This window comes from Chenopodium album, chromosome 2 (genome assembly GCF_948465745.1).
Source record: "Chenopodium album chromosome 2, dcCheAlbu1.1, whole genome shotgun sequence".
Taxonomy (NCBI): Eukaryota; Viridiplantae; Streptophyta; class Magnoliopsida; order Caryophyllales; family Amaranthaceae; genus Chenopodium; species Chenopodium album.
Window position 1 is genome coordinate 1,705,470 of NC_137835.1, and position 20,532 is coordinate 1,726,001.

Consider the following 20,532-nt stretch of genomic DNA (forward strand, 5'->3'; position numbering starts at 1 on the left):
TGCTAGGAAAATGGGTGATTTGATATACTTCAGCTATTGTTACTTTGACTCTTTGAGTCAGCTTTTTACCACTAATAATGTTATGTTGTCCTACTTGTCCAAATTGCATATTGTGATAATCACTTAATCAGACATTAAGATTACCAATGAAGATAATCCTAATTATGTTGCAAATCTCACATTAACTCGTACTTTGATATTTATTCTCCAAACATATCCTCATTTGTGCGTAAGTTTTGATAATGTGGTCAGGTTCCTTAAACACGAACATCAATTCCTTGAACACATCATTTGTGGAGGTCACTATGAGCGCGTTTCATGGTCTAGTAACACAACCATTAAATCTAGAAAATCAACAGATCAACTCCTGATTATTCAAGGGAGGATATACATTAATTTCTAAGTGTATTGTGAGTCTGCTGGTCAGACATTACAATTAGTACCACAAATGGTCAGATGTTTATCTGACCCTTGAAATAATAAGGATATAAATTTCACATATATAATGTTTACATAAATGACTTCATATGTTCTTATATAAAAACATCAGGAAAAAGACTCCAAACATTCAATTCGATTTCCACTATTGCAACTGTAACCTGTAATTTTATCAACTGTAGGTGAGCATAAATGTACAAGGGATCAAGAGACAAAAACAAGAAGCACAAAGTGAGCTAAATAAATAGTGATAAGCAGGTCTTCAAACACTTGGTTAACTTGAAGTCTTGTACATGTCATCGATAATACTCTGCATCACAGGGCATTGAGATCAGAACACATCTTTAAACTCAGCATAGTTGTATTACGAAGTATTTATGTCTATGATGGATTATTGGAACTCATCTAAATTCTACGGACAGGCAATAAGTTATTCAAGACTTCTTATTTTACATATTATTAATGGTTTGTTAAGGGGAAAAAAACCGAAGTGAGGGGAGGGAATCAGGCAGGCCAAGTTAGTATTTAGAAGCTCGTTCTTAACACAGCGATAATATCTATTCTGGGGTACACAAGAATGACTCACTTGATAGTATTTAAGCATCTGCGGCCTCTTCTTTTTAAATGTTGGGGTGAGAAGGTCACGCTCAAGGTCGAAGGGCACCGGGTCCAGATGAATAGCTTTGATAAACTCAAAGCCTTTTAGCTGTTCACAGCAAAATGAAAGTCAGAAGAGCTCAAAATTTTTGATATTTACTACCAACTAGAAAGGGTGGAGAGGATAAAGTTACCTTCTTCTCTTTTCCAATCTTTTTGAGCTCTTCCAGTATGAATTCCTTTGCCTTGGGATTTTCGCATAGAGCGTTGAAATCCCCATTTATCTCATTGGCTTCAGCCCAACGTGTAAGTGCACCCTGGTTGGGATTAGCAACTGCAACAAGGAATGATTGAAAACTATTCCCATAGATCCATATCTGAAATTGAGAGGGAACTATCAGTGTGTACAGATGAACAACAAATTGCATGAACATCTTCACCCAGGTAAGAGGTAATCTATGTCAGCTGACAATGCCAAATTGCCAATAACATTAAGTATTCCGTACTATTGAGACATGAAATTCAAAGAAAAATCCGTTCCCCATTTTTTGAGATGCCTTTTTTTGGATATGACATGAAAAAAAAAAGAAAAAAAAAAAAGAAAACTCTGAGGGTCAATGTATTTTGCTCAAGACAACGTAACATTTAATTATTTGCTAGAACTTTTTGAAAACTCTAGGGTAATTTTTTTTTTTTTTAAACATTAGCAAATTACATAATGTATGGATTTTTTTAGCTTCAGATGATAATTTCCTTTGCTAACTCCTGGTTTCACCAAAATGGTCATATGATTAAACAGGGGAATTCAAAAAACTATTCAGCAGAGAGTGAACATTTGAGGATAATACCGAGTCAACGGCAGAACAAAGGCCATATATGTTCTCCAAGTTCTCAACTGCAACATACTCCCCTTGTGAAAGCTTAAAAATATTCTTTTTACGGTCAATGATTTTCAGACTTCCATCTGGTTGCCATTCTCCAACATCACCTGATATATGCAACCTCATAAGCAAGTTATCATAAAAAAAATGTAGAGTTTAACAACACACTAGACACTACCACAAGAAAGTTCATTTAACTTTTACAAACCTGTGTGGAACCATCCGTCAATCAAGACTTCCTTCGTGAGGTCTTCTCGTTTGTGGTAGCCTGAGAAGAGAGTTTTTCCCCTAACACATATTTCTCCACGTGGTGTATTAGCAAGAGCATCATAACCCATCTCAGGGACAGACTCAAGGCATACATCCACATTTGCCAGTGGAGGGCCAACTGTCCCAATCATCTGAAGCTCATTTGGCAGTGAAACAAATGTACCCGCACAAGTTTCAGTCAAACCTGCATTATTATTACGAAGAGAATAAAAATTCAAGAAATAGTTACTGTCTTTATAAAGTACAGTATATAACTGAACAGTTGAACACTAAAGTATTTTAGTATCAACAATCCCCTGACCCTGACATGTATATTCTCTGCAAGGGAACATTAGTCTTGTATACAAAACTCTGGAATCTCCAATATAGCTGTTTAAAAAATAAACAGACTAGGAATGATTTCCTAACTTACCCCCACTGATATGGAATGGTGGAGACTTGAGAAAGAATGGAAGGAGACAGCTATTTTACGTGAAATTATGATCAATCCTTAAGAATAGGACAATGAGACCATTAATTTCAGGAGGGAATGCGGAAGTTTTGCAACCCTTGTGCTCCATATAAAGTTAATTTCCTTTCATTATGTATTGTTAACAGGATGCAAAAGGGTAAGCTTCATACATCCAGCATGATTAAGCCTTTAAATACTGGTAAGTGGCTATCACTTTCAGCCAAAAAATCTTTTTGGAAAAGGAAATACAGTAGAGAAATGAACCAAATAGAATAGAAGTAGCTGCAGAGACTGCAATTTGAGTGTTGTCAACCCATGACAATTTGACAATTCAAAATGCAACTCTCTCTGCGAACAATAACTACTGATTAAAGGTGTAATTTTGAGCTGAACTAAAGGTGTGTTCTCTTCACTTGATTTTCATTTATGATCGACTTATTACAGCTTATCATAGTAGTAAATCGAACTTGGGAAGCCTTTTAAGCACTAAACTTATCTGAGCAAAAAATCAGTGAACAACTGGACAAGTAAAATGGGGTCAGTATCTCCAATCAACTATCTGATGCATAGAAGCCCAGAAATATTCAATCTATTGATACAAGTGATACCCTTCTCATATATGAGTAAGTTTATAGAACATACCATATCCTTGTAAAACATAACAGCATGCAACAACCCGCAAAAATGTTTCCACGTGACTAGCTAGTGGAGCGGCTCCAGATAGTATTAGTCTCACTTTCCCCCCCAAGCCTTCCTTAACCTGATTTTAGTCATATACAATAAAAATAAAAATAAATAATAAATTCGAGCTAGATAAAAACAACAGCGCAATAGTTCAAAATAAAGGGGAAAATGTTGTAAAAAAAAAAAAAAAAAAAAAAGAGAGAGATTAGAAAGAGTTCTACCTTACTGAAAACAAGTTTATCGAACATTGGAGAAGCCTCTGAATGCTTGGCACCCTTCTTCATGTTATTCAATTTTCTGCACATTATATAGAAGTATTTTGTAAGAAAAAAGGTCATTGATAAATGGATAGTAATTCAATGATGGCATTAATTAACAAGAAGCCAATTGAAGGGATAATACAAAAGCTAGATAAAATCATAAAATCCCAGCACTGGCTCATGAATGAAAAAAACTAAAGCAATTCCAGGAATTCCTGGTTACACTTGAAGAGTAATGTTTACCGTGAGTATGCAAAACCAAAAAGTGTACGTTTCAACAAACCACCAGCACGAAGTTTCTCTTGCAAGCCTGCAAATGCAGCAGTCAGTAACTTTTCGGAAATTACCAAATTCATTCTAGTGTTCTACAACCCATCTTTCTATGTACCTGAATAGATTCTCTCTAATACACGAGGAACAGCACAGAAAACTGTTGGCTTTAAGGCTCCAATATCCTCAAGCAATAACTTGACATCCTGATAAATAATACAAAGCACAATTTGTAATAATCATCTCCTTACATGCTAGAGTAAAGCATTATATCACAATAATTACTCTAGAAACATCACAGCAGGCAGTTACTCACCCCTCTCCAGAATCCTATTCGTGCACCATGAGAGATAAAGGCTTCCTCAATCACTCGATCAAAAATATGAGCCAAAGGCAAGTATGACAGATACACATCATCTGGTCCCAACTGCAGAAAATACATAGAAAAGCCCAAAATAAATGACGGAAATTCAAGACTTTGCTGATGAGTGAAGGACACTAACACCACAAGAATCTATATTAATCACCTGTTCATTCACATTTTCTAAAAGGCAGTTGATACCAGCGATTAAAGTAATAATACTTTCATTTGATATAAGTACACCCTTTGGTTCACCAGTTGTTCCACTAGTATACATTATTGTGCAGATATCACTCTTGCTCTTCTTTGCCAGTTCATAATTTTTATCACCACCCTGCAGTTCACAGGCAAAAATCAAAAGGCTAACCCTCGTGAGTCATATGAATTAGATGAAGCGGAACTGCACAATAGAACTTCATTCAGATTCTAAGAAAACAGATCCAACTACTCTGAAATTAAAGGAAACCAAAAACAAGGTACTTGTACTTGTGTTAAATTGTAATTGCATAGACCCTCGTAACTTTTTGGTCCATGGAGAGCTAAAAGGGGAAATGGTTGTAGAAAAATTTGACTGCAAATGTTAGGTACTACCACCTAAGACTTAAACAACTAAGCTAGTAAGCATCCACACATCAGTTATCACAACAAAGCGAGACAAGTTAGCAAATTATACAAAAGATGTACACAGTCCCAGTTACTAATGCAAGTCACATAAAATGTTACAGATACAAAGGTGCACCCAGTCCCTCTTGTTCTTGAAGTTCTTAACTTTTCCATTTTTGTCCATTTCAAAAAAAATAAAAAAAATAAAAAATTAGCACTTTCACTTTATTCCATTTTTGGCAAACCCCTTTTACTACATTACATCATTACCCTTCTTACCCCAAAATTTATATCAATCAGTCAGCTAGGCAACAATAATAGCAAATGAAAGCAATAAAGTTCAACAAATGCAAAGAAAGCAGTAAAGTTCAAAATCAAAAGGTCAAAGTACACTCCACTACTCCAGCATCAAACTATACCACTTACCAATTGCAAAAAGTCATCCCAACTATACATCTGCAAACCAAGTTTTTCAACTTCTTCTTTCTGCGCAGGTGTGATCTTCCCAAAGCTAACCAAAGCTGCAAAAATACTCACTTATAAAATCTCCATAACAATAATATGTAAAAGTTAAATAGAATAAAATGGCAGAGAGAACTTACTTTTCAAGTAATTCGTTGTGTTTGGCAAAGCTTTAATCAGCTGAAGCAAAGTACAGAAACAGGTAGTGTCAATACAAGCACAACATTGCTCATAAATTCTTAAACTTTAATTAAAGAGAAGATACCCAATAGAACTTTGTTAAGTTAACAACGTATACAAACATATACATATACAGGGAAGAAACAAGAAATTAAATATACAACTTTGTTAAGTCAATAAGGTACATAACTATAAAACTATCATTGGACAAGAGGCCATAATAAGTTACTCATTCTGCTTGAAATAAACATATTCAGATTCAGATAGTTAAGATTTTATGAATCACACCAAGAACCAAGGCCGGTCACATACCTCAGAAATCTTTTTTTCTTCAACAAACACAATTGAAACTTCTGCATGGCAAATGATATATTCCACAGCACCCGACCCTACAAAAAATTCAGGGGAGACGAAAACCCAGTTGACAAAAAAATTAAAAATAAATAAAATTATGTGGTAAAAGTGCAATGTCATTGTATAAAACAGTTTGAAAAGATAACGGTTATATGCTACAGGTAATCATACATTTTATATCCCTTACGAAACAAAATTATAGATGGCGTAGTTGTAGATCTTCATACAAGGAAAAACTATTACCTAAAGTGTCATACAAAGGAACACAGCGGATTCCATGGGCGTTGCAGGCCTGTAAAATTGAAATAGAAAAAATCTGTAATCAGCAATGTATACAAATTGTAGTTCCAGCCAACCTCCGATTTTTAATGATGTATAACCAAAGTTCAGATAAGGACTAATTTCCCTAGGGATCTTATAACTTATCAGGAGAAACATCACACGTATAGAAAAAAGTAAGATGGGTGACCCTCAAACCGCATAACAAGGTAAGACTATATCAAAGGGATGTAAAAATCATTAAAATTGTACCTGCATGCTCATGATCCACTCTGCACAGTTTGATCCATAGATACCACAGCGGTTTCCCTGACAGGAATATATATTATACTATTATAAGAACAGCAAAAGAACCATTTTATGGGCAGGAATTGAGCACAAATACACAATACAATGAACAAGTAGCTTTGTGGTGTACAGAATCATGGTATCAACTAACAAGTTTGGGGGTGCTATTATTTATGAAAGCGCCATTGAAAGAGATATTGGTCGTGCAAGGGGCAACCTAAAGCCTTAAGAGAGAGGAGAAGAGGGATTTTTTTTTTCTCCCAAATATAAGTATTAGTTGCAGACTTGCAGCCACCAACTAGCCCTATTATCAAACACTACTCGTCAACTGTTACTAAGGAGATGAGACCCACACATGAAAGCTCCCAGAGCTCGCACAATATTGACAAATAATTGTGCCAGGGACAGCTTACCTCTCCGACGCCACAATGACGAATTGAGTTTCCCACTTTCATGACAATGTCATAAACCTCCTTGTAAGTAAGCCATACATAATCTCCGGCCTGCAAAGACAGATCAAAGAGTGGAGCTTGTAGATTCATACCATGCAATACAAATATCTTACTCTTCATATCATATAGAGTAATAGGAAAGCAAGGATTGCATACCTTTCCATCCACAATCTTACGATGACCAAGCATTGGATTATTAGGGTATTTCTCCACAGACATACTGCAATAGAAGCATATTAATTAATTTTATGAGCCGGATCACATGCTTGAACTCGTACTGCGAAATATTTTGATGAAAACTTTTGCAATAACATTAATTTAGTCTGTATGCCAAATCAAGTCAAGTATGTGCCTATTAATGATAGATAGAAAATAGGCAGCAAACTGTTCATAATATAAAATTGTAAAAGGCAAAACAATACTTGACAATAGGAGGAGAAAAGCAGCAGGGAAGGCCATATAAGAAAGTTGTATACAAGCCCCAACTATGAAGTACAAGTCAAAACTAATGTCTTCCAAAAGATAATAAGAGGTTGTATGCTACAAGAGCTTTGTGACAATCTGACATCTATGTTACTCGGACTCGGGTACCCATGTCTAACCCTAGTACATGTCCCAATGTCCAATTTCGGCTATTTTGTAAAAAAAAAAACTTTAACAATTTTGATCCAGATGAAGTGTCCAAGTGACCTAACCACGTCCAAAGTGTCAAGGGTCCGACACACGGGTACTTCCTTGAGGTGTAAATGGTGTAATGAAGAGTCCAAATAACATGACATATATTAGATTGGGTGAAAAACCCAACTACTGTTGGTCACTCAAAGCACCCAAGTCCATGCCATATTTCAGGTATTAAAACATCAAACCTCAACCCAGGAAGGCAATTTTAACTATAAATCAGGAAAATATAGCCTAGGTTGTTTCAAATTTTCAATTGCATATCTCAAAGTCAAAGGAGAAATCTTTGACAAGAAGCTTCAGAGAATTTGCATTCAGAAATCCAAGCACCTGTACCTCCATCCCATGTATGCTCACGGGTGTTCTTTTGCAACCCTTTTGCAACCCACTGCACACATAATTAGTTACAATTACAAGTGCCCAACTGAAGTACACGGCAAGTTGTCGAATTAAGCCACAATTCAAAGATATTAGCTTGTTTTTACTCTAATTTAAGTTTCTGAGTATCACTTCTCTAAGTACTGGAAACAGAAATTTGTGGAAAAACCACTTAGCCCAATAACATCTGTTAAGATAAACAACAGGAAAGGGCATAGAAGAAAACTGTAGTGAAGTCCCAACTATGATATTCAAGACAAAACTTATGTCTTCTACCAGATAATCGAAGGTTTTAATAATGTACTCTGTATGTGACTAGAGTCTATGACAAGGATCAGATGGAGTCAAAGGATCCAGGGGTTGAACAAGGCAATAACAGGAGTTCCATCTATTGTTGATCATCTTAGCATCTAAATCCTATACCCATATTGGTTGCATACTCCGGTATCTAGAACCTGAATCATGGAACCTCAATGACTAAACCTTGGCAGTAACTTTTAATCCAGAGTCCGGAAAACATACCCAACATTGATTCAATTCCATCCTCATGGATAGAGAGCCTAAGCTTGAGAGGACTTGCTTCTAGGAATCCAAATTCCTCCATTTCAGACACAAGGTCAGGGACTCAGGATGTCTACATAAGCTGGATTTTCAAGAAAAAAGTACGTTTTTAACGAAATATCAAAGTAGACTACCCTTAATTCTTCCTCCATTCTCAATTAATTACGACAATTGGAGTTTCACGCATCTAGACGCAATACTTTAACCTTTAATATCTTCAATCATCTATAATTAAAAATTATTTTTAAAAAAAAATGATATTATGAAAATATACATTGAGACGAATCTTATTATTCCTTACATAAAAGACACAATAGATTGTAACACATACTAGTGTGTAAATTGCATAAAAACCCAATTGTAGCAATTATGACAGAATTGAGGAAGTATAAAACAAAGAGGAGACAGCATAAAAGCTGCAAAACGTGTAATTACTGTTAGGTACTCCGTACATTAACTACCCATTCCTCCTGATTCCTGACTACCCCAGCTCCTATGAACTACTCATAACTACTTCCTCCACCCCTAAAAGTTTTCATGGTTTTGACTTTTTTTTTTTTGTGAGACAATCGCCGTAAAACCGAAAACGTAACAGGACAGTAAGAGCATCAGGAAAAGAATTGAATTGAAAATCTGACATTAGTATAGAATGAAAATCAAATTAAATCTGACATGCATAATTTCTTAATATAATCAAGCTAATATTAAACATTAGTACCAAATTTTACACAAACAATCAAAATTAAAGGAATGCAACTTGAATTAGCATTCCACAAATATACAAATTAAACATTATTATGTCGAACACATTATTCTAATTCTTCAATTCCACAAATATTTAGCTAATTTCAATAATCAAAAACGCAAATCTCTATCAATCAAAACAAAAATCAATCAAATTTAAAAAATAAAAAGTCAAAATCGATCAACTCCATCATAATTGAAAAATAAATAAATAAATAACAGAAAGTCAAAGGAAAAAGAGAGAAAGTAACCTAAAGATATCCCAGCAAGTCTCCATACCAGGAGGAGGTTGAGGAAATCCATTTTTAGCGAAAATACTGCGATAAACAGGTCCAACGGAAGGTTTACCTTCTTGTTGAGGCTTCGAGGATTCGATCTCATAGATGTATTTCTTAGTTTCCGCCATTGTTGAGAGCTTAGAAGTTCTGGTTTTCTCTCTCCTCTAAAAGAAGGAAACTGATTTAAAGAGTAATAGAAGAAATTGAGAAATGCGGTGTATAAGTTTTGGTGTCAACAGTTGCGATAACAAGAGAAATTATGAGGAAGAGAGGACCACAAAACTCTGTGTTTTGAGTTCTGCTTTTAAAAAATTATAATAATGACTTGGTTGTATATATGACTAGTATGAGAGTTTTGACGGGTTCAGGGACATTTATGAAGAACCCATTTGATCTAGATTCAAACTACTTCCGGGATGTAGGGATTCGGTGCGGGCGGGCGGGCGGGCGTGCACACGCGCATTCGGGTTAATTAGATGTCGTATGATAAGTTTAGGTAAAGATTTATGAGTAATAATTTAGCCTCTTATAAGATAAGATAGATTTATTGGGAAATTATGTCACAATTCTTAATTTATCAAAAAAAAATTATCTCTAATTATGTTTTAAAATATCTGTAGACAATTAGGCATAAACCTGATAAAATTTTATATATTTAATTTTTACTAAAACTTGTTTTCTTTGAACATGTATATTTGAAATTATCTAACTTAAATTAGATTTTATCTAAAATTGAAGTGAGCATAACAGACAAGATTGGTTAATATGCACCTTTATCTGCCCTGTTACTTAATATACTCACTCGCTATCAAATTAGATTTCAATTAACATAATTTAGTACTTCGTTCATTTCAATTTTGTGCAATTGGACTTAATATGATTATTAAGAAAAGATATTATATAAACCATTCGGAAAGAGACATATTTAGAAGGGTTGGTTATATAGGGGTATGGGGTGTGTGGGAATTGGGCATCACCCACCAAACCCCTGCCCAAACCCGTCTTATTGGAGTGGGATGTGAATGCGAGGTGTACATTGACCAATCTTGCCTTGTAAACATCTATAGAGTTAATTGCTATGATTAAATGTCAGGCCTAGCTTATTTGGGTAGTGATACTCAACTTTGTCCCTAAACAAGAAATTCTCATCACGCGTATGTGCATTAGAGATTCTGAACATTGTCTCAAGATTTATAATAAAGAACCATACATCTTAAATCAAAATAATACTCAAATTAAATCCATACAATGTTTTGATTAATTGCCTTTGTCAAAAAAAAAAAAAAAAAATGTTTCGATAAATTAGAGGTAAGGAATTGCTTCTTCCTATTGATACATCATATATCTAACACTCATTATAAATGTTTTTCATAAAACACTCATTTAACAAATTAAACACAACAGATACTTTCCATGTATGGTAGCCCTACTAGAACATGATCTTGTTTTGTGAGTTGTGACCAAGATTAAATCAAAGGACCTCTTCTTTTCTTCATGTTATGCACTTAAATTCATTTGCTGATGTGTAAATAATTGAATAAAAATTCATGAAGATTACAGTCAAACGAAGGAATTGACCAGGTTGCCAAAAGATTTTTATATTTGTAGCTTTTTGTTATTCAATCTATACAATGGATTTGGTTGCATTGTTAAAAATCGCCCACTATGAATTAACAATACATGTATAATTTATGTAAAGTCGTACTATTATTATATTTTAGATGGATCAATGTTATCTCCGTACCAACCTGAACCTCATAGTACATTAGGAAATGATCATGTATTCATGTTAGTACTAGATCCGATCTAATATTAAACAATCTGATAAGCTATCTCCCTTCTCCATTATTATTACATGTATTATTATTATAAGGGGGTAGTTATAAGATCAAATTTTTTTTTTTTTTTTTTTTGGGGGGGGGGGGGGGGGGTTAAGGCGATTTTAGTTAATGAATGATCAGATGTCTACACTTCTTCGTGAAGTTATTCACCGGTCAGTAACGTACAATTAGTGTTGTTGAGCCTAGGAACAACCCACGTGTGAGCATTCTATTGTCCTATACTAATTCATTAAAAAAATGGAGTGTAGAGGTAATGGAATTCCACATTGAAAGAATTTAAGAGTTACCACCACAATATAAGGCTAGGGGGCTACTCCCCTCATTGTCATATGGTTTTGAGGTGGAACCTCCTTGGTCTTATAAAGTGGTGGACTTGTACTCTCCCGTGACGGATGCGATCCGGACTCGGATTTAACATGGTATCACGTCCCTTGTGTTTATCCCCTTTTATCGTATTATAATACCCTCCACCTCCCGCACATGCAAGGACCAATCCATATATGTTCAAGTAGAGGACTAGTGCAGTGGATAGCAAACTTAATATGAGCTCCAAAATTATGGTGAAACCTTGTCTGTACTTATATGCAGACATGAGTTAATGAGCATTTAGAGAAGTATTTCCTTTATATTGAGTGGGGCTATTATCTGGTTGGAAGAAAGGTCGGGTTTATAGTTGCCAAAACAATAGAGGCTGAGTTGTTAGTAGTTGTACCATGACATCCAAGCCATAATGCTCACTTAGCTTGTTCAGTCTGTAAGGCACCGCAAGGGTTGATCATATATATTTATTACGGAGTACTAGTATATACTTCGTATACACACTTTGTATAAATAATCAAAGTTATTTATTTTTATTTTTTTTTTGTACTAGTATACTTCGTATTAAGCTTGGTCCTAATAACCCTATTATCATTGAATTAGACTATTCTACTCAATAACCAGCTCTACTCACAGGTCTTTTCAAGGATTGTGAAAAGTTCTAGCTCAGTAAGGCCCTTACCAACCAAAAAAAATTAAAGTTTTTGAAAGTAATACTATTGACACCGTAACACAAAAACAAATGTCGTCATTTTATACTCTAAACTAATAAAATTTTCAAATTATTGGTTACATAATAATTTTTCCCCCTTTCCACAACTATATTATTTTCTTCTTATAATAGTAAATCTATAACTAATACTTCGTATTAAATTAACAGCCACTGATGTCATCTTTTTCCAAAGCTATACACGTGGCGTCTCCTCATGAAAAAATTTCCCGCATATTTATAAACTAGGGTATCCTACGCGCGCGAAAGAGTTAGCTCTTGCATAGAAGTTGTATTAGTGCGTAGTTACACCTTTGGTTTGGGTGGTAGACCTGGTAATTTTAATACGTACGATTTGGTTTATGTGCCTATGTAGTGGTTTTGTAGAAGTATAAAAAAAGCCACCAAAGTCTTTAATGACAATTATTTGTTAAAACCCTCAAAAGTTTGACAGTGTTATTTCAAAATTATTATTAAATAATATTTAATTGATTTGCATCCCTTCATATCTTAAGCTACTTTAGAACTTTTAATTGATTTGCATGATTCAATAATACTTAACGTATTTTTCTTCAAACGAATTTTTTGTGAGCTTGGTCATACGGAGTAATAATACGTGAAATGTTCGTTGTAGCTAAAAACTTAATAATGTAAGTTCAATGTTCTACGACCATCTAATATCTATATCTATAGCTAATACTAAAGCAATAACCACTTAGTTATATTTTTCCTCTTAAATTCTCTCCATATTTAATACATTTTTTTTTCTATCATCGATTTCCCTCGATTTTAGGATTTTAAAGTTATTTATACCTCTTGATAACATCTGCTCAAATATCATTATTTAATATGAATATCATTTAAATTCCACGTTGTTTATGTGCGTGCCATCAAATAATTACAATTGAAAAGCTAATAAACCATAACAATATTTGTAATTAAAGGACAACAAAATTGTAAATAAGAAGAGCAACTACGAAGGAGTAAAAACAATTCATCTCGTGATAATAAACAAAGTCTTTGTACATACAATTTTTTTCCTTTTTAAATAATAATAATAACATATGAAGTAAAAACATTATAATTTTTTTATTTAAAATAAAGGCATTACAAGTTTTTGTTAAAAAAAAAAAACTTTGTAGTAATTGATGGTATGTTTAATGAAAAAAACCCAATTAAATATATTAATGAGAGTAAACACATTAATGAGGGTAAAAAAGTAAATATACATTTTTGTACATAATTTTGTACATATTTTTGAGGGCATAGTTGGTAGCACATTATTCCTAAGAGTTATTTTCTACTTTTTATAAGGTAGGGATATTAGAGTTATTTTGAGAGGGAATTTTCCCTCCTAAACTCTATTTTTTCATTTAGATTTTAGCAAAATTATTATTTTGTCTAAATACTTTATAATTTAATTATTATTATTATGATGGACTTTTAAATCACATTTTTCATGAGACTTCTATATTTTCTACAAGTATACTTTAATTATTAATTATTATGATAGTCTTTTAGTCACATATTTCATGAGACTTCTACATTTAATTTCAATTACCCTCATAAAAACCGAGCATAGCTCGCCAGCTTGGAGATTGTCTAGTGATATACACAAACTTTTAAAAAAATCGGGTGTACAATAATTATTGTACATCCATTATAAAGATAACCTAAAGTGATTAAAAGTTACCCTTGAAATGAATAAAAGTTACCCCAATATGAGTTAAAGTAACCCAATTCAAATAAAAATTATCTACGCTTTATTCGTAAAGAATCAAATTTTAAATGACTAAAAATCAATTATTAGTGATTGAATGTAATTAAATTACCTTTATAAAACTTTTCTTGTTGTTGATTTATATAAAAATTGTATTATGATTAAAGTTACCCAAAAAAGACAAAAAGTTACCCTAAAATTAGCTAAAAGTTACCCTTATACTGCTCGATGTACTCTAATATTAGTGTAAACCGGATGTATACAAAAGTTTTTATTAAAAAAAAAAAAAACTATCCTAAAACCCTCCAAAAATGGATTTATTGAGCAAAATGCAAATTAAATCAAACATTTTTTTAGTACTCCCGCCGTATATGGATAGGCCCCAATGAGGTTTTTGTCCTACGGATCAGTAAATATGTACTGTACTTGTCATTTGTCAATTTAATGAGAATGTACATAAAAACAGTACACCTTCTTTAATGTTTGTTGAAGATCACTTCCTAGACCCACTTCTTCAACCATGCCAAATTCACCCCCTATACAATTCCATATTTCCATTCATGTTTTTTCTTTCTCTTTAAACATGTAGCCCTAAACATATATATATATATATATATATACAAAAAAAAAAAAAAAAAAAAAAAAAGAATAAATACACATAGATTAGGGCTACATGTTTAAAGTACATTTTATATAATCATAGGAATATAAGTTTTAGAATTCATGACACAAATATACATAGATCGGTCCAATTAATACTTAGTTATTTTCTATTTTAGCTTTTTAGGTAGCCCTTATGAATATGTTTATCGTTTTCTTTATTTCAAGGCCTTGTCTAAAAATGATTGACAAGATTTTAGCTTTTTATGAGTTAGCAACATTAAAATAACTGATCATATAAACAATTATTGTTAGTGTTTCGAAATTACTCCCCGTATTATTATTTAAGTACAATAAGCTGATTGACAAACCAGTCAATATACAAATTTGACCATTAATATATTAATCTTTCATAATATAAATTGTATAATGTTGATATTATGAAAATTTGCATTAGTAAAAAAAAAAAATTAAGTCATTGGAGTTATCATTTAATGAATAATGCACCAAATACATATATCAAGCTAAAAACGGAAGGAATCGATGTTTTATACGAAGTAGAATTTATTAGAGTAGAATTTATTAATTCAATCATCTACTAGATAATAATTAGCTACAAGGCCAACAACCAAGGTCGTCTAATCCCACACATCATATAATTATACTCCATAGCTTGTATGTCACCATCAATATAAATCTAATTTAATTCGATATACATATATATAAGAAGCAAAATTCTAACTATCCTTTAATATTTTCACAGACTTTTATATTTAGTTGTCTGCATAATCGAACACCATATGTTACTTTGTTAGTGTAGTTATAGGGATTATTTTGGTAGAAATATCGTGCTCTTAAGAATATACATGACGCATGCATGATTGCTGGTATTATTAGATGCTCCCGCACCCTCTAGCTGAATAGTTCCTTTAACGTGTTTAAGATATTCTTTTTTTGAGGTAACAAATTAAACACAAAATTATGAGCCACTAACCTAATTATATAAGTTTAATTATACAGCCATCCACATCTTATGATTAAGCAAACTTAATAACAGGATAACAATGAATTATGAAAGAAATTATACACATGAAAATGATAATGTACAGCTAGCTAATTATCAACATTGCTTTCATAATCAGGAATTTAAACATATATATAATGCATGTAATGTTGAAGATTCAAATCAAATTACATTTGACATTTACAACTTCATCAACCATTTCATTCGTACACGTATGTTATAAACCAGAATTTCATGTGCTTTTAATTAATAGTCCGTATTAATATGAATCCTACTATAAAATTGCCATTCACTCTCAATCTCTCGTCTAAATGACTTTATTTTTGCTGAATAACAACTTTATAAAGTCCAATAAATTAATTGCTTCCATTAAAGCTTCTTTCTTTATTTACCCTTCTTATTAAGGCATTAGGTCAACTCCCCAAGTACTCCTTACCTATAAACTTAGAATTGACTTCTTGATTTTGACTTGTCATTAAGACAATTATATTCTTGAATCATTTTTTAGATAAATATTTTCGAGTGAGTAACTTAACATTTTAAAATAATAGGTTAAAATTTATATATAAAAAAAATACTAGAAAAAATCCGTAAATGCTTCGATCAGTTAACAAACAAGTACAAGCTGTTTATGAACAAGTAATCCCTTTTATGTGATGAAAGCTCACATTTAATCGTTTATCCTTTTTCGGGCAATTTGCTCCTTATAATATGTGTGTTCTCTCCTTAAAAACTTCCTCCTTTTATGGACGGTCTAATAAGAACTTACTCATTTGTAGTTAGCTTCAACTCTTCAAGTATCCCAATTTGATGAAATACAAATAACATGCTTAATTAATAATTATGCTTTAAACCAAAACCAAAAGTTGATCCGTATGAAATTGGTCTAGTTAATATCTTGAACAAACAAATTGACCTTTTTCAGCTACCATCATTGACATATCCACAAGCCCATAAATCAACATTAATACACAATTGACCCAAACTTATCTAGGCCCAATAGATTCATTGCTCGACAACGAAAACTTGATGTATCTGTCTTCTTTATTAAGCAACCACTTATGAATGATAGAGACTGATTGTTTTTGTAATGTCTACTACTATAATTTACATTTATCTAATCCAAAGTGTAATCCACGTATAGTTCTTTTTTTTTTTGTTCTACAGTATCGATTATAAAGTGTCATAAAAGACAAATAATATAAACGGAATTTGATTTCAAATCTTGAAACAAAATTCAAATTTTAGCAGTTTACTATCTCCGCTACAGGTTATGTGCAACGATTAGACATTTTTCCTCTCTGTTTTATGTCAAATCGTTGCACATAACCTGTAACGGAGATTGTTGACACTTGACATTGCATATACTCCTTTATATTGAGGATTTTTTTTTAACACAGAACTAGGAAGATTTATATAAGCCTAATGGCTAATAGGCAGAGAACTGCAGGTTTTAGTTGAGGATTTATAATTATAAAATGCGAACTTACGAATTAATATCTTAAGCCAGTTCCATCTCATATTTACAATTGTAAAAACTTATGACAATATAACAGCCTCAAAGCATGCTCAGAGATTGCTGCGGCCGTGGTAAAATTCACCACAAAACAAATACATCATGAAACCAATATGGAGACTAGATGAACAGCCGGATCCTCAGACATACAGAGTATACAATTTCTTTAAAATCAACAGAAGGATAGCTTGTAGAATTCTAACTTCTACTCGGTATCAGACAAAATCTCACTATACACTTCCAAGTAAACTTCTCCAGTCGTTTATAATGAATAAAGATAGTTACTTTTGTTAGAAACTCAACAAGATCCAAGTACTCTGGAAATAAAAAAGGTTTGATGAAAACACCCAAAACAAAATCGATTATCTAATACTTGTATATCTCAAAGCTTGATGTATAACATCATCATTTATAAACGGCCTTAACATCCACATCAGACAGTAGCTCTCTAATTCACCATTTGAAGTTGTAAAATTCAACGAAGAAACAATATTATTCTGCATTGTATAGTCTTGCTTTAACATACTGTAGATTACTGCTATATATGATGCGCAATCAGCAGCATCAAGCTTCTGGGAAGCAACTACTTGTTCTGAACTCTGGTTCATAATTAAGGCATTGCCTGCCTTATCCACGAGACTTTCAAGTTTGTCTATTATGATTTTGGCTTGGGTTAGACAATCCCGAAGGTCACCCAAACTTGTATTCAGATGACTTACATTATTTGTGTTATTGAAAGCATTGATGCACCCAGCTTCCACATATGCATTAATCCTCTTGGTTTTGTTTGCTTTAATGATGCTCCTGACCAGCTCCGATGATTCATATATTGAAGGGTGTCGGAGAACTTCAAGCGCCTGCTGAAATCTGATTAGATACTTCCGTCCAACTTCCACTAACTCTTCAAACTGTATAACTCCCACCATAAATTCTGCCAGTATTTCCTTCATTTCATCATCAAGATTGGATACAAAGTTTCCCTCTCCTTCCATCCTGAAAAGCCATGGCAAATTAAGTTACATACCAAAAATGAAAAGCAATTTTACAGCTATACATTCACACACACACACACACACACACACACACACACACACACACAGAGCTTAAGCCGTCGAGCAACTATTGCAAACAAGAGGCAAAACCAGCACCTATAGCTACAGATCCACCTATGATTTTGAATGCTGCATACCCACTTGTTCCATGATTCAACTCTTCAAGAACACACCAAGAATGCTTTCTATCATCCATTATCACAAATACAGTAAAAACATTCTAAATTACTGCATTTGCAAAAGAAATCACATAATTTCATATATAACATACCATATTGGACAGTATCATTGAAAAAAAAAAAAAAAAAGCACTCCCTCCTCTGTCAACAAATTACCTTTTTGTGAGGTTTAGACACACTTGAGGATTATATATCAGTTGGATACGGTAGGTTTATGGTATTTAGTGGGGAAATAAGAATGAAATTAAAATGATTGAAAGAGATTAGTGAGTGAGAGGACCCACATCACAAGAGATCTAATTGGAGTGTGAGAAAAAGTTAGTAGGTGCTCCACAAGTCCACATTATATGGAGTTGAGTAAGTTAAGTTTCCATTTTAAGTAATAGGAAGATATTTCTGTAGAAATCCTAAACAAACACAGGAAGATTATTTGTAGATTCTCCGAATATTACAATTTTCATATTGGAAAGCGTAAATATGTATATACTCATGAAACAATTGCACTGTGAAACAGAGGAGTATCATACTTTCATTGGTGTTTATATCTAGATAATCAAGAAGTAAGATTGGTGTAAAGGCATCCAACTTTAACATCCAGAGTCCAAGACCTCTCAATACCTTAAAATACAACTGATGCTTTCCTTTTCCCTTTCTTTTTCATAACACTTCCTCTCACCTAAAATCAAATAAATTTGGCAGTACATGGAAGGTTATAAGAAAATCAGCAACTGCAGCCTACAGCGGCTAGTAGCAAGCACATTGGTTCAGACTGCCTGATAAGCTCTGATTCGATAACATCATCATTCAGTGCATATCATTTGCAAATAATCCTTTGATGGAAAGAGGCACAAGACTAATAGACTAGTGTACCTTGACCCTCAAGCAAGAATGATTACACCGCAACTAAGATTAGAGCCCAATTGTCACTACTTTGAAAAACGTTAGGGCAAGAACAACTGCAACATGTGGCAGCACAAGTATTAGACCAAATTAAAGCTTCAAAGCATTAAGCTTCAAAATTCAAATTATTTTCATATATTGAAAGGATGTACACATAAACCCGAACCTTAGATTCCTAGAAGCTTTAAGCCTTCACACATCCAACAAGTGACCCACATTATCAAGGAATTAAGTGAAGACTACATATACGTACTGCCAGCTCATCAGCTGAAACTTTATATAGTGTAACAACAGGTAACATCTTCACTTATTCTTCAATCAGATTCCCAGCCCCCTTACCATTACGTGCACACCATGTTTTAGTTTGCACAAACAAACAACCACAACAATCAAGCTAGTGACATCAAAGGTTCTGAGCTTCACAATCCACTATATAATTACTAGAGAAATTTTTTTAGTCTGTTGTCATTTCTTCCAGTCCCCTAAATGCCTCATGAAGACATGCACACTTGCACAGTATGCATACCATGGTTTAATTAGCAATAATAAAAATCATATTACGTTTACATACTGAAATTCACCACTTTATATATGATCATCCAATTCTACTTATAACCCATCCAAACAATTTCTCAGTTTTTTTATTCAATAAAAATGTTTAACATGGTATTAAATCATCTATACACAATACTCCATACTACTTGCAGGTTCAACTAAGAATCAAGAAAAACGATACCGTGGCATGTCAAAGACATCAAAATTTTAATCCAATTCCTTATAAATGACCCAGGAAAAGGATGTGGCAATCAAACTCCTCCAATATTTCATAATCAACTCATTGATTAGTCACTGAAATTTCAAACAATCCCAATAGCTAACTAACTAACAATCTCAAATTCTACATAAGTTGAATAATAAAAATTAAGACAAAACCCCTCCAAGAGATACAACTTCTAACAAAAAGAAAAATCCATAATAAATTCATACATACATATTAGCTTGTGAGTTCAAATCAAAGTTTTCAAAACCAGAATTTGTAATCATAACACCATAATCCAAATTCTAAATTATAAGTATAGATTAGTGGGTGCAATTACAATGATTTTCCTTCATAATTTCATCGTTTATAACTAATAGTTCAGTAATCTACCTAAGCAGAGCCCTAAATTGATTATACAAACAATAGTGTGAAATTAAACCCTAG

The 20,532-nt window shown here is 33.1% G+C and overlaps 2 protein-coding genes across 2 annotated transcripts; both read right to left on the minus strand.

Moving 5' to 3' along the window:
• Positions 1-506: 506 nt before the first annotated feature.
• Positions 507-9,774, minus strand: LOC145592418 (long chain acyl-CoA synthetase 4-like). Its single transcript, XM_081648870.1, has 19 exons — positions 9,443-9,774; positions 6,987-7,050; positions 6,792-6,881; positions 6,343-6,399; positions 6,055-6,103; positions 5,770-5,846; positions 5,418-5,457; positions 5,242-5,336; positions 4,379-4,546; positions 4,168-4,278; positions 3,970-4,057; positions 3,825-3,891; positions 3,543-3,618; positions 3,280-3,397; positions 2,125-2,370; positions 1,884-2,023; positions 1,230-1,412; positions 1,025-1,144; positions 507-748 (listed from the first exon to the last, which is right to left on the minus strand). The coding sequence occupies exons 1-19, from the start codon at positions 9,595-9,597 to the stop codon at positions 713-715; spliced, it is 1,980 nt and encodes a 659-aa protein (XP_081504996.1). The 5' UTR covers positions 9,598-9,774; the 3' UTR covers positions 507-712.
• A 7,526-nt stretch (positions 9,775-17,300) lies between these two features.
• On the minus strand, positions 17,301-19,320 carry LOC145579036 (uncharacterized). Its single transcript, XM_081636318.1, has 3 exons — positions 19,299-19,320; positions 19,047-19,104; positions 17,301-18,190 (listed from the first exon to the last, which is right to left on the minus strand). Exon 3 carries the CDS (start codon positions 18,187-18,189, stop codon positions 17,560-17,562), a length of 630 nt encoding a protein of 209 aa, XP_081492444.1. The 5' UTR covers position 18,190; positions 19,047-19,104; positions 19,299-19,320; the 3' UTR covers positions 17,301-17,559.
• Positions 19,321-20,532: the final 1,212 nt, after the last annotated feature.